Source organism: Mus caroli, unplaced genomic scaffold (genome assembly GCF_978045245.1).
Source record: "Mus caroli unplaced genomic scaffold, Mus_caroli_1 scaffold_5, whole genome shotgun sequence".
Taxonomy (NCBI): domain Eukaryota; kingdom Metazoa; phylum Chordata; class Mammalia; order Rodentia; family Muridae; genus Mus; species Mus caroli.
In genome coordinates this window covers 62,713,824-62,727,640 of record NW_028227260.1, presented here as the reverse complement: position 1 = coordinate 62,727,640, position 13,817 = coordinate 62,713,824, and the positions used below count along the sequence as shown (strand labels likewise).

At 40.2% G+C, this 13,817-nt stretch overlaps 1 protein-coding gene across 1 annotated transcript; it reads left to right on the top strand.

The window, feature by feature from the left end:
• The first annotated feature begins 3,770 nt into the window (after positions 1-3,770).
• Cox7b (cytochrome c oxidase subunit 7B) lies at positions 3,771-10,000 on the top strand. The gene is made up of 3 exons (XM_021153343.3): positions 3,771-3,934; positions 7,566-7,690; positions 9,788-10,000. The coding sequence occupies exons 1-3, from the start codon at positions 3,895-3,897 to the stop codon at positions 9,863-9,865; spliced, it is 243 nt and encodes an 80-aa protein (XP_021009002.1). The 5' UTR covers positions 3,771-3,894; the 3' UTR covers positions 9,866-10,000.
• Positions 10,001-13,817: the final 3,817 nt, after the last annotated feature.

Genomic DNA, 13,817 nt, shown 5'->3' with positions numbered 1-13,817 from the left:
TTTTTCAAGCACATACTATTCTTGAAGGTGGCTCAAGTACTGTTCTCATGACTGCAATTCCTGATGAAGTTGCTTTGGTCAGGGTGTTATAACATGGCAACAGTAACCCTAAGACATTGGGGAAATATAAATCAGTTGGTAGGACATTTAACTGTTATTTGTAAACACATGGTTTAATTCTCAATATTTCCTCAGTATACACACACACACACACACACACATTATAATTTGGATTTATTTATTTATTTTGCAGCACAGGGCACAGTAAGGGATTGAGTAAAGGACCCCACACAAGCTGGGCAAGCATTTTATCACAGCTACATCCAAAGCCCAAGGTGCATTTATTTTGAATGTGTGGAACATACTCTGTGATTATTCTTTTAGGTCCTGCTAGAAAACAAAAACCCCACAGAATTATAATAATTCCACTATTTGGAGAGTTAAGGAGATGATTGTTGAAAGGAAAGTAACTGCTTTAAAAGGGGGGAGGGGCTGGAGAGATGGCTCAGTGGTTGAGAGCAGGCCCAGAGATCCTGAATTCAATTTCTGGCCACCACATGGTGGCTTATAGCCATCTATAATGAGATCTGGTGCCCTCTTCTGGCCTGCAGGAATAATGCAGGCAGAATGCTGTATAAATAATAAATAAATCTTAAAAAAAAAAAAAGAAGAAAGGAAAGTAATTGGTCTCGACATAAAGAGATATGAAATAAAATGAGCCTGGCGGTGCATACCTGTAATCTCAGTATTCAGGAGATAGAGGCAGGAGGATATCAGGGATTAATACCAGTCTAGGCTGCATAGGGAGTTCCTCCGTGAGCTACAAGAGACCCTGTTTCAAACAAAACAAAACAAAACAAAACAAAACAAACAAAAAGACAGATGAGAAGAGAGCAGAAGAGAGACAGAGAGAGACACAGAGAGAAAGCAATAGCCACACGTGGTGGCATACTCCTGTAATCCCTGCATTTGGGAGACTAGAGTAGGAAAATCCCAACTTTGAAATCGCCACATAGGTTACATGGCGAGTCCCTGTTTTAAAGAAGAGGGGAAAATGCATGTGAAAATAGGATATGAAAAAATTAAGCTGGGCCTCATAGGTCAGTTTAACTCCTACTTGGGAAACTGTGGTAGGAGGAGTACAAGTTCAATGCCTGTCTCTCTACTTTAGAGTGAGTTAACGGCCCATATGAGCCACTTGGTGTGAGCTTACCTCAAAATTTAAAAAGAAAAATTTTAAAATGGTTAAATTATAAGTATATCAGCTCACACCTATCATCTTGGGAAACTGAAGCAGGCAGCTTGCCAGGAGATTGAGGCCAGGAGTGGCTCCATAGTAAATTCCAAGCTAGCCTGTACGACAGGATGAAATCTAGTCTCCAAGAAACAAACACAAAAATAACAAACAAGGGGCTGGAGAGATGACTCAGCAGTTAAGAGCACTGACTGCTCTTCCAGAGGTCCTGAGTTCAAATCCCAGCAAACCACATGGTGGCTCACAACCATCTGTAATGGGGATCTGATGCCCTCTTCCCGTATGCCTGAAGACAGCTACAGTGTATCCACATAGATAAAAATAAATACATAAATCTTTTTTTTTTTTTTTGAGACAAGGTTTCTCTGTATAGCCCTGGCTGTCCTGGAACTTACTCTGTAGACCTGGCTGGCCTCAAACTCAGAAAACTACTTGCCTCTGCTCCCAAGTGCTGGGATTAAAGATGTGTGCCACCACTGCCCAGTTACACAAATCTTAATAAATAAATAAATGGTCACAAAGAAAATGCAGATCTACAAATCTTAAAAAAAGTAAACAGGGCTGGAGAGATGGCTCAGCGGTTAAGAGCACTGACTGCTCTTCCAAAGGTTGTGAGTTCAAATCCCAGAAACCACGTAGTGGCTCACAACCATCCGTAATGAGAACTGATGCCCTCTTCTGGGGTGTCTGAAGACAGCTACAGTGTATTTACATATAATAAATAAATAAATCTTAAAAAATAAACAAACAAGCATACCAAATAAGCATGGTGGTTTGAGTATCTCTGTTTTACGCTCACTCAGGTTGCTTTAGGCATATGCCTGGAGTGGTCATATAGACACAGCGTGGTACAGAATTACCAATGGATACAAAACATAGTGGATAGAAGCTTGATGCAGAATAGGATAGTCATTATACATTGGAGTTACCTTTTTTTTTTCTTTTTGCACACATCCCTCCTTTCCTTCAAGATACTTTTTTTAATTACAAAGGAAAAGCAGTGACTTTAAAGTGTAGAAATCTGGTATGCAGTGCTTTGATTAAATGATTAAGTTTATACTATTACTGAATGGGACATGCTAAGATCCTATACCTTCTGATAGGATGCTCTAAAAAGCAGAGTTTGATTTGTACATTATTTATCTAATCATGACACTAGAGAAGCTAAGGCAAAAGAATCGCAAATTCTAGGCCAGTCTGGGCTACATAGTAAGTTCTAGCCAGTCTGGGTTACATAGGGAGACCTGGCTTACACAGAATTTCTTTTCTTTTTCTTATTTATTTATTTTTTTATTACGTATTTTCCTCAATTACATTTCCAATGCTATCCCAAAAGTCCCCCATACCCCCCCCCCACTTCCCTACCCACCCATTCCCATTCTTTTGGCCCTGGCATTCCCCTGTACTGGGGCATATAAAGTTTGCAAGTCCAATGGGCCTCTCTTTCCAGTGATGGCCGACTAGGCCATCTTCTGATTCATATGCAGCTAGAGACAAGAGCTCCGGGGGGTACTGGTTAGTTCATAATGTTGTTCCTCCTATAGGGTTGCAGTTCCCTTCAGCTCCTTGGGTACTTTCTCTAGCTCCTCCATTGGGAGCCCTGTGATCCATCCAATAGCTGACTGTGAGCATCCACTTCTGTGTTTGCTAGGCCCCGGCATAGTCTCACAAGAGACAGCTATATCTGGGTCCTTTCAGCAAAATCTTGCTAGTGTATGCAATGGTGTCAGCGTTTGGAAGCTGATTATGGGATGGATCCCTGGATATGGCAGTCTCTAGATGGTCCATCCTTTCATCACAGCTCCAAACTTTGTCTCTGTAACTCCTTCCCTGGGTGTTTTGTTCCCAATTCTAAGAAGGGGCACAGTGTCCACACTTTGTTCTTCATTCTTCTTGAGTTTCATGCGTTTAGCAAATTGTATCTTATATCTTGGGTATCCTAAGTTTTGGGCACAGAATTTCTTAAGAAGATACATTTGTATATAGTATTCTTGCCAGATGTACATGAACTGGAATCCCTAGGGAAAAGGTCAATTGATCTCCCAGCATTTGGGAGGCAAAGGCAAGACTTTTTCTGTGAGTTAAAGGCCAGCTTGGTCTACATAGAGAGTTCCTGGTCAGCCAGGACTAAATAGAGAGGCCGTGTCTCAACTCCCCCACAAAAATTCAAAAAAAAAAAAAAAAAAGAATAAAGGTTAAACCAATTAGTGTAGGTGATAGGAGACAGAATGTGAAAAAATTTGAAGGGACTGTAATTGGAAATGAGACACTAGATCCAATCCTCTGGAGTTTTAGCACCATTTTGATGCTGGTGCCTTATGTAAGGTCGGTGTCTCAGCTCTCCTTTGTAGAGTCCTAAATCTTTGTCCAAAGAGTTAACCTCCTTGCTTAGTAACTACTACTTTATGGCAGCCATCAAGCTCGAAACTACATTTCCCAAAGACCTTCCTCTTTCCTCGCAGGAACTAGGATTACAATTTCTATAGGTCAGCCCCTAAATCTCGCGACATCTCACCAATTCTCGTTCGGACTCCCTGCTGAAAGCCATTTTGTTTTTCAGGACTCTTCGCAAGGGTAGCTGGGGTGAATTTGCACCAAGGCAGCAGCATAGTCGCCGCAGTTCCATCTTTGTCTCCGCGATGTTGCCCTTAGCCAAAAACGCATTAAGCCGTCTCCAAGGTGAGCAGAGAATGTGGGCGAGTTCTTTACAACACCCGGGATCCGGCTGTCCTCGTGCTCTTCTGCCCTTTTCCTCCGCCCCAAATCCTGCGGTTTTAATTCTAGGTGCATGGTCCCCTGCGTGGTCTCCAGTCACTGGGAAGGGAAGCTAGCCATAACAGAGGTAGCTGTGACAGTGGCTTTATCATCCTGTCCTTGTGTTCCTAACCTCGTTATGCATTCTCCAGGAAGAATTATGTTATGATTTCCAGGAAGAACGCTTTGGCGGACACCTTGCTCTTTTAGCGATGATCTAAATTTTAGCTCTGGGAGTGTATTTTCGTAGAAGAACTGATCTCCTATAATAACGGTTGTAGGAAACTAAATCTACCGCATCTGGATTCATAGCAAGGGGTTGAAAACCTTAACCCTGGCAGCTTTGGAGAAGTCATCTGTAGATTATTAACGGAATAATAACTAAAGCGAAAACAATCATGGTCATTTTTTTTCCTGCTTTAAAGTTAGGCAGGTACGTGGAAATTTGAGACTAGCAGTATATATGGAAAATACACTGGACTGGAAAGAAAAAAATTCATTTTTGCAATTGCTTTCCCCTGAAGGTGACCTTCAGTAATGTGAATGAAGGTGACCTTACACAATACTTACTTGCTTTTCTAGCCGTGGATTTAGTTTTATTTTACCTTTAGATAAATGCTGTGTTCTAAGTACTGAAGTACTTTGGGAATAATTGAAAAAACAAAAAGGAGCCCAACTGATCTTTCATCTGCTACAAGCTGTGCTTATTATTTCTTTCACTTTGGAGAAATGATTTAGCGTTATACACTTGTTTTTGTAAAACAGGTTCGTAAGTAATACCTATGTCGAAGATCACTAACCAATCTCTGGCCACTAAACTGGGTGGGTTTTTTGTTTGTTTTTGTTTTGTTTTATTTTGGTATAGAGGGGAGACCACTTGTTAAATCAGAGTGTTGAAACAACAGTTGTTTGGTAATCTCAATTTTTTTGATCTTTGATCTTTAAGTGACTTAGGGACTTTACAAATACTGTAGGAAAAGTTTTTTTTTGTCATTTTTTTTTTTTGAGACAGGGTTTCTTTGTGTAGCCTGGCTGACCTGGAACTTGCTCTGGAGACCAGGCAAAAAGATTATTTTTTAGTTTATTTTGTTGTGTTTCTATTTCTCATACTCACCCTTTTAAATGTTCTGGAGCAGAATTGATTATGGAATGTTTACGAATTTGCTTATTCCGGTTGTGGCTGTTTTCTGAGGGAGGGTCTCAGGTACACTAGGTTGGCCTGCCATTTTAATTCGTAGCCAAGGATGTCTTTAACTCCTGATCCTTGGCCTCCATTTCCCAAGTGCTGGGCTTGAAAGTCCTTCCCACCTTTATAGACCTAATTGTGTTTGCTTCTGAAGTGTTAGCAAGCACTACACCAATCCCGCTACATTTCCCTGGGTGTGGCTGGTTAAAGGTGAAAGTGGAACGGTAAGTAAAACAGCTAATATAATGGTTAAGGAATTATTAGGATTATACCATGTAGAGACCATTGATGCTTGTGTTGTTGGTGTTGTTTGTTTTGGGGGGTGAGGGAGGATTTGATAGAATTTGAACCCAAAGCTTTGCCACAGAATCCAGGCTCTCCCCAGCCAGAAACATTATTGAGAGAACAGCAGTTTGTCTCACCCTGCAGCCCAGCCAGGTATGAAAATTGAGTATAGTTTTCAACCTTAGCCTCCCAAGTACTGAGAGAACAGCTATAAACCGCTGCACCTCAATTCAACATTGGTTTTTCCTCTGTGTCTGTAAGTACCTTTAAAGACCTTTAAAACAGGGACTAGAGAAGTGGCTCAGCGGTTAAGAACACCAACTACTCTTCAGAAGGTCCTGAGTTCAAATCCCAGCAACCACATGGTAGCTCACAACCATCTGTAATGAGATCTGGCGCCCTCCTCTGGTGTGTCTGAAGACAGCTACCGTGTACTTACATATAATAAATAAATCTTTAAGAAAAGACACACAGTAAAGACCTTTAAAATAATAAGGAGGTGGTGTCTAGATTTGAAGAAAAAAAAAACCTATTGATTTCTTGGTATTTACCACTTCTTTCGAGTTTTATTCCTTACTAAGCTACCTTTATAACCTTGTTCTTCATCCAAACTTGATTGGCTCTCTGGTACAGTAGATCTATCTATCTCTGTCGATATTCCATTTTTCTTTTTCTAATTAATTTATTTCTTATTAGATATTTTCTTTATATACATTTCAAATGCTATCCTGAAAGTTCCCTATACTCTCCCTCCGCCCTGCACCCCTACCCACTTACAAATCCTACTTGCCTAAATGCTGAGTTAATTCTACTTTCTTGTACAACAGAGATCATGTCTTCACATATAATACTCGCTTCTAGGCTAGAAATTACCTGATGATAAAATCTCTATTATAACATTTTTTTTAAAGATTTATTTATTTATTATATGTAAGTACACTGTAGCTGTCTTCAGACACTCCAGAAGAGGGTGCCAGATCTCGTTGTGGATGGTTGTGAGCCACCATGTGGTTGCTGGGATTTGAACTCTGGACCTTCGGAAGAGCAGTCGGGTGCTCTTACCCACTGAGCCATCTCACCAGCCCTAACATTTTTTTCTACTCTGTTTTTTGAGGCTGACTCCTGATCCTCCTGCTTCCACCTTCCACGTGCTTGCCTGCTTATATACTCGTATTATATAGTCAAAAACCTTATTCTTTACCAAATATTTTAAAATCCTGCTTACCATAGTTTGGGGGCATAATTTTAAGGTGATAAACATTTGATTTTTATTTTTGCTGTGAAAATTTTCAGTAATGCAGAAAAAAATGAGAATTGGTATGAAGAACATTTACCATCATGTGTCAACATTTTATTGTATTTTTAAATGTTTCTGTCCGTGTGCCACTTTATCATTTTATTTCGTTTTTTAAAGATTTATGTATGTAAGTACATTGTAGTTGTCTTCAGACACACCAGAAGAGGATATCAGATCCAATTACAGATGGTTGTGAGCCACCATGTGGTTGCTGGGAAGTGAACTCAGGACCCCTAGAAGAGCAGTCAATGTTCTTAACCACTGAGTCATCTTTCTAGTCCTCATATTTGTTTATTTTTTTGAGTTGGAGTCATTAACTGGAGATCAGGGTAGCCTAGAATTCACTGTCTAGCCCAGTTTGGCCTTGCACTTGCAGCAGTTCTCCTATCTCAGTTCCCCAAGGGCTAAGCCTTCAGGTGTGAGCCTGGCAGTTGGTTTTACTTTCACAGCACTTGAGAAGGTGCTTACTTGTCTGTCCGTCTGTCTAACCTTCTGTTCGTTCTTTCTTTGTTTTTGTTTTGGATTTTTTTTTTAGAGACAGGGTTTCTCTGTGTAGCCCTGTCTGTCTTAGAATTGGCTTCTAACCAGGCTGGTCTTCAACACAGAAATCTGCCTGCCTCTGCCTCTCAAGTGCTGGGATTAAAGATGTGCGCCACTACCACCCAACCATTTGTTCTTGTGGTTAACATTTAGTAGTCTGTAGAGTTCACTACCTTTGCTTTCCGTATTGGCAGTTGTGTGTTTTTATTTTGATAACTGATCCATGTACTTCTGTGTTCTTTTCTAAGTTCGAAGCATTCAGCAAGTGGTGGCAAGGCAGAGCCACCAGAAGAGGACGCCTAGTTTCCATGACAAATATGGGAATGCTATATTAGCAGGTGGAGCCATCTTCTGTGTTTCTACATGGACATATGTAAGTACTATTAGTTGATTATTTCTTCTGCAGTTCTAGGGATTGAACTCAAGGTATCACACATGTTAGGCAAGTGCTCTGTCATTGAGCTATAATCTCAGGCTCAGTGTTTTTAAATTTAGACATGTTTTAGTCTCATCTAGTCTATGTATTGAAAATGTTAAATTTCTAGTTAAGGAAGGATTGGAAAGACTATCTGATCATCCACCCAATGTGTGTGTCTTCCTTTGCATTCAGCATTCATTCATCCTCTTAATGTTTCCAGTAACAAAGTTTTTGTTGGATTGCAAGGCAGCCCTTTTCTGTCTTGTGTAACTGTAAGAAGAATCTTACTTGTGGAGCCCAAGCATGGTGGTATATGTCTGCAAGTATGAGGTTAGCCTGGGCTATATAATGTACATAGTGAGAGCTTACCTCTAAAACAGTTAGAACATTCTAATTTTGAGTTAAATATATTCCCTTTCGAAATTTGTACATCAGTTCATTGCAGTAGAGAAATTCTGACTCATCATATTTCCATATGACATCAGCTAAAAGATTGCTGTCATAGGTTATAAAGTACATGATTAACATTGACAGGACCCTGGGTTCAATTCACAGCAACAACATTGCCATGGTATCTTTATTATGATGAAAAAAATCTATAGATAAGTTGGCCAGGTTTTTCGTTGTATAATTCCTGGATTTTGATATTTTGAGTCACCTTCCTAGATATACTTCAGTGACTGGATTTCCTTCTAAAATTCTGTAGTCAAAGCTGAGGCACAAGCCAGTCTGGTTGGAGATACACAGCTGCAATGCCAGCACTTGGGGGGTTGAGGCAGATAGACCGAAAGAATAGTAAGAGCAGCTAGAGCTATAGCAAGCCTCAGGTCTGCTGAGGCTACATAGCAGACTTTTTGTCTCAAAGCAAACAACCCCCAAAACTCAAATGTAATTTTCTTGATAGATGAAATATACCTTGTTTCCATATTTTAGGGTTCTACATCTGTTGTCTAACAACTTATTTTCTAGTTATTTTCTGGTTAAAAGTCGTGATTTTGGAATTTTAATAAATATATTTCTGTGTAAATGATACAGATGGCTATATGAGGTGGCACACATCTGTAATCCCAACAGTAGAGATACAGGAAGATCAAGAATTTAGGGACATCTTTGCTACATAACAAGTCTAAGGTAACCCTAGGCCACATTGAACCAAACCTGGCTCAATAAAACAAAAGGGATAATTCAACCCTTGCTTGAAATGAAATATACTATTAATATTAGTTCTGAGGATTGAACCCATGGTCTTCTGTAGCTAAGCATATTCATGTACCTTTAATGATCTGTACTTTTGCCTTGTCAGATACTGAAATAAATGAATTCTCTTAGGTAGTTGTGCTTGATAGAAGCAATATTTTAGAGGGAGAGAAAAATGTAAAATATGTTTTTTTTAAAAAGCATTTATTCATTTTACGTATACGAGTGCACTGTAGCTGCCTTCAGACACATCAGAAGAGGACTTCAGATCCTATTACAGGTGGTTGTGAGCCACCATGTGGTTGCTGGGAATTGAAATCAGGACCTCTGGAAGAGCAGTCAGTGCTTTTAACTTCTGAGCCATCTCTCCAGCTCTAAAATATAGTTTTGATTTAAGAACAATTTCAAAATTCATTTCTTCAGTTTTCTAGCCACATTCCCTGTACTGTTTTTGGGTTTGGGGGTAGTTGGAGACAGGGTTTCTCTGTATAGTCTAAGCTGTCCTGGAACTCATGCTGTAGACCAGGGTGCCCTCAAACTCAGAATTGCTTGCCTCTGCCTCCTGAGTGCTGGGATTAGATGTGTGTGCCATCAGACATTCCAAGCACTTAACAGCCAGATGTGGCCAGTGACTCCTATATTGGACAGTGTAGATTTAGAACATTTCCTTCAGCTCAGAATGGACAGCAGTTTGCTTTGATGGCCATGTAAAGCACTATATCCTGGGTGAGTTGCTGTTTATTGTTAAACTAAGGAGCAGACAAAATTTCTTTGTAATTTTGAAGATATAGTTTCCAAGTTGAGGATGTACTGTGGTTTAAATATGTATAACTGACAGCCTTTTAATTCTTACAGACAGCCACACAAATTGGAATAGAATGGAACATGTCCCCTGTTGGCAGAGTCACCCCAAAGGAATGGAGAGATCAGTAGTTGTGCCAGCTGGTACAATAATCAAGGAATTGTTTAAAACCAACTCATAAGTGAATGCCAAGTCAAAGAATCATGTACTCATTATACTATGGCAGATTGAAGAACAAATAAAGAAATAAAGTACCTTAACCTTCATTCTAGGTTTTGTTTTCTTTCTTTGTAAATGAAGCCAAGCATGGTGACTTCTCATTTATTTAAGCTGTATTGTCTCTTAAAATGGCTTTTTACACTATGAGGTGGTATGAGGGAAATTTATGATCAGGAAGGCACCTTTATAGTAAGCTGAAATTACAGAGAATGAAGAAATAACCACAGAGCTGTTTTAGGAGCCCACTGGGTCATTGGCCATATAGGTTGTGCTTAGTGCTCTCTCCCTCATGGTAATTTGAAATTGTCATTAACTCCCTTCTGCTTAGAGACTGGACTGTCACCAAACCCAAAGGGATAATGATCCTGTAATGATCCTGTATGAACTAGGTTTGCTAAAGACTACTACCTCCTTACACTGTATGGCATATTCATCTGAATTAGGTGCTAAATTTTCAGCATAATCTTTAATCCTTAGGATCTGTCATGCTTCCTAATAACTTAACTGTTGCTGAAGAAATAAAGGCTGTCTGTTAGTCGTGGGTTTAAAGTGATAAGCTTTGATGCTCATCGGCCTCTCCTGTTGTTTTTCTGTAATTATAGCAATATTATATAACCTTTAGGTTTGAGGATTGTCCTGAGTTTAGTATATTGCAATGAATTTCCTGTTTAAGGTGTAAACTAAACAAAATGTTAATTATATCACAGGTTCCATTCCTTTTTTTAAGAGCTGAAGTCTATATAATTTATGATGTTTTAATAAGCAAAAGATGTTTTTTTAAAAAAATATTTATAATACATAAGTACACTACACCTGTCTTCAGACACACCAGAAGAGGGTGTCAGATCCTATTACAGATGGTTGTGATCTGTTTGCTGGAATATGAACTCAGAACCTCTGGAAGAGCAGTCAGTGCTCTTAGCTGCTGAGCCATTTCTCCAGCCGTCAGAAGATGGTTTTAATAAGCAGAACATGGAATTTCTGTTGCTTTTAGCAGTTTATCTGATAGGAATTTCATATTCTATTTACTAGAAATAGTTTTCAAGATTTATAACTATGTTAATGCTGTTTGATTTTTTTTTTTTTTTTTGGTTTTTTTTTTCGAGGTAGGGCTTCTCTGTGTAGCCCTGTCTGTCCTGGAACTCACTCTGTAGACCAAGTTGGCCTCGACCTCAGAAATCCGCCTGCCTCTGCCTCTGCCTCTGCCTCTGCCTCTGCCTCTGCCTCTGCCTCTGCCTCTGCCTCTGCCTCTGCTTCTGCCTCTGCCTCTGTTTGATAAAATTTAAGCTGGGTGTGGTAGCATATACGTTCAATCTCAGTACTCCTGAGGCAGGAAGGCAGGGAGGATCACATTGCAGTGATCCAGGCTAGTCAGGCTCTACATAGTTGAGACACTGTCTCAAAAAAGAAAAAAGACAAAAACAAAAACAAAAAACTTGGGACATTTATTTATTTTTGTTTGGTTTTTCAAGACAGGGTTTCTCTGTGTAGCCCTGGCTGCTCTGGAACTCTCTGTAGAACAGGCTGGACTTGAACTCAGAAATCCACCTGCCTCTGCCTCCCAAATGCTAGGATTAAAGGCATGGGCCACCACTGCCCGATAGAACTTTTTTTAAAAAAAGATTTATTCATTTTATGTATATGAGTACACTGTAGCTGTCTTCAGACACACCAGAAGAGGGCATCAGATCCCATTACAGATGGTTGTGAGCCACCATGTGGTTGCTGGGAATTGAACTCAGGACCTCTGGAAGAGCAGTCAGTGCTCCTAACCTCTGAGCCTTCTTTCCAGCCCATTTTAGAACATTTTTTTTGTTTGTTTTTGTTTTTTTGAGACAGGGTTTCTCTGTATAGCCCTGGCTGTCCTGGAACTCACTTTGTAGACCAGGCTGGCCTCGAACTCAGAAATCCACCTGCCTCTGCCTCCCAAGTGCTGGGATTAAAGGCGTGCGCCACCACCGCCCGGCTTTAGAACATTTTTTATGTGATCTGTAGAAATGTTCAAACTATCCATCCAAATACAGATCAATCTGAAATGTTGATTAAACAATACATTTAACACCTTAGATTGTACAGCTTTTGAGCTCAGAGCTAGCACTCATTATGATGAGGTAATGTTCTTTTTTTTTTCCATTAATCACTACATCCTAATTGCCTCCTTCCAGTTCCCCCGTCACAGTCCCTCTCTCTTGAGTTGTCCTTTCTGTCAGGTAAGTGATAGTTGTCAACTTTATGTGGCATTTTACATTTACTTACTTTGTGTGTGTATGTATGTGTGTGTTGTATTGACATGTGCCACAGTCCACATGTGAAGGTCAGAAGACAATTCGCAGAGGACAACTTGAAGGGGGTAGGCTCTTTACCATGTAGGTCCTGGCAGCAAATGCCCTACCTACTGACCTAACCCCCCAGCTTGCTTCTCTCTTGTACGTAGTTTTTCCTTTTTTTTTTTTTTTTTTTTTTGAGACAAGGTTTCTCTACCTTGGCTGTCCTGAATTCCATCTGTAGACTGGCCTTGAACTCACAAATTTCCCACTACCTCTGCCTCCTGAGTGCTGGTACTAAAGGCACGTGCCACCACACCTGGCTTTGATGGGTGATTTTTTTGTTTGTTTTGTTTTTTCGAGACAGGGTTTCTCTGTGTAGCCCTGGCTGTCCTGGAACTCACTGTGTAGACCAGGCTGGCCTCGAACTCAGAAATCCACCTGCCTCTGCCTCCCGAGTGCTGAGATTAAAGGCGTGCGCCACCACACCCATCTTGATGGGTGATTTTAGCACTACCATGACCACTAGAAAAAATGAAGCAGTAAGTTGAGTTTTGTCCCTACAATATTGGAACCTTGTTGCTTTCCTGCTTCATTCAGGCAAGTTCTACCTTTAATTAAACTGTTAGTTAGAACTAACACATTGGGGGCTGGTGAGATGGCTCAGTGGGTAAGAGCACCCGACTGCTCTTCCGAAGGTCCAGAGTTCAAATCCCAGCAACCACATGGTGGCTCACAACCATCCGTAACAAGATCTGGCGCCCTCTTCTGGAGTGTCTGAAGACAGCTACAGTGTACTTACATATAATAAATAAATAAATCTTTAAAAAAAAAAAAACCTAACACATTACTTTGGATTTTATAATTACCTGGAGCTGGGAGGTCACTAAATGAATTTCTCTGTTATGTATTTCTGTGACTGAAGACTTGAGATAGTTTACCTCAGAAGCACTAAGCAATCCTTTAAGATTCCTTGAGGGACTATGAAATATTGTTAGATTAAGATGGATACCGTAGGCCCTGTTTTTAAGTTTACTCTGAAATGGAATTATGTATTTTCTATTTCTATGGAGCTGGACTTTCAGACGGTTGTCAGCCTTTCTGGGAAGTTCTCTTAATGGAAGAGTCATTTTCTCAGGTCCAGTTGTTATGGTCTTACCTAGTGACTTCATTAAGGATATGTTGATCCCATATTGAAGGAATTTGGAGGTGTTTAGTATTTGCTGAAGTCCCAGCAAACCTGAAAACTTTTTTTTTTTTTTTTTTTCTGAGACAGGGTTTCTCTGTATAGCCCTGGCTGTCCTGGAACTCACTCTGTAGACCAGGCTGGCCTCGAACTCAGAAATCAGCCTGCCTCTGCCTCCCAAGTGCTGGGATTAAAGGTGTGCGCCACCACCACCCGGCACCTGAAAACTTTCTAAAGACATTGCCTTATAATGAATGGTCCATTCAATATAGTAAACATGAAAAGAATATTAATATGCTCGAGCATTCAGGGAATAGAGGATGCAGGCAAAGATGATATTTTAATGAGGCTGTGACGGGTAAACCAGTGTCTAGATTAACTAGAGGGATAGCTGACTTGCTATTCTGATTCTCT

Coding starts and splice junctions, on each gene's coding strand:
- Cox7b (XM_021153343.3), top strand. CDS start 3,895: ATGTTGCCCTTAGCCAAAAACGCATTAAGCCGTCTCCAAG. Junction 3,935..7,565: donor CGCATTAAGCCGTCTCCAAG/GTGAGCAGAGAA, acceptor TTCTTTTCTAAG/TTCGAAGCATTCAGCAAGTG. Junction 7,691..9,787: donor GTGTTTCTACATGGACATAT/GTAAGTACTATT, acceptor TAATTCTTACAG/ACAGCCACACAAATTGGAAT.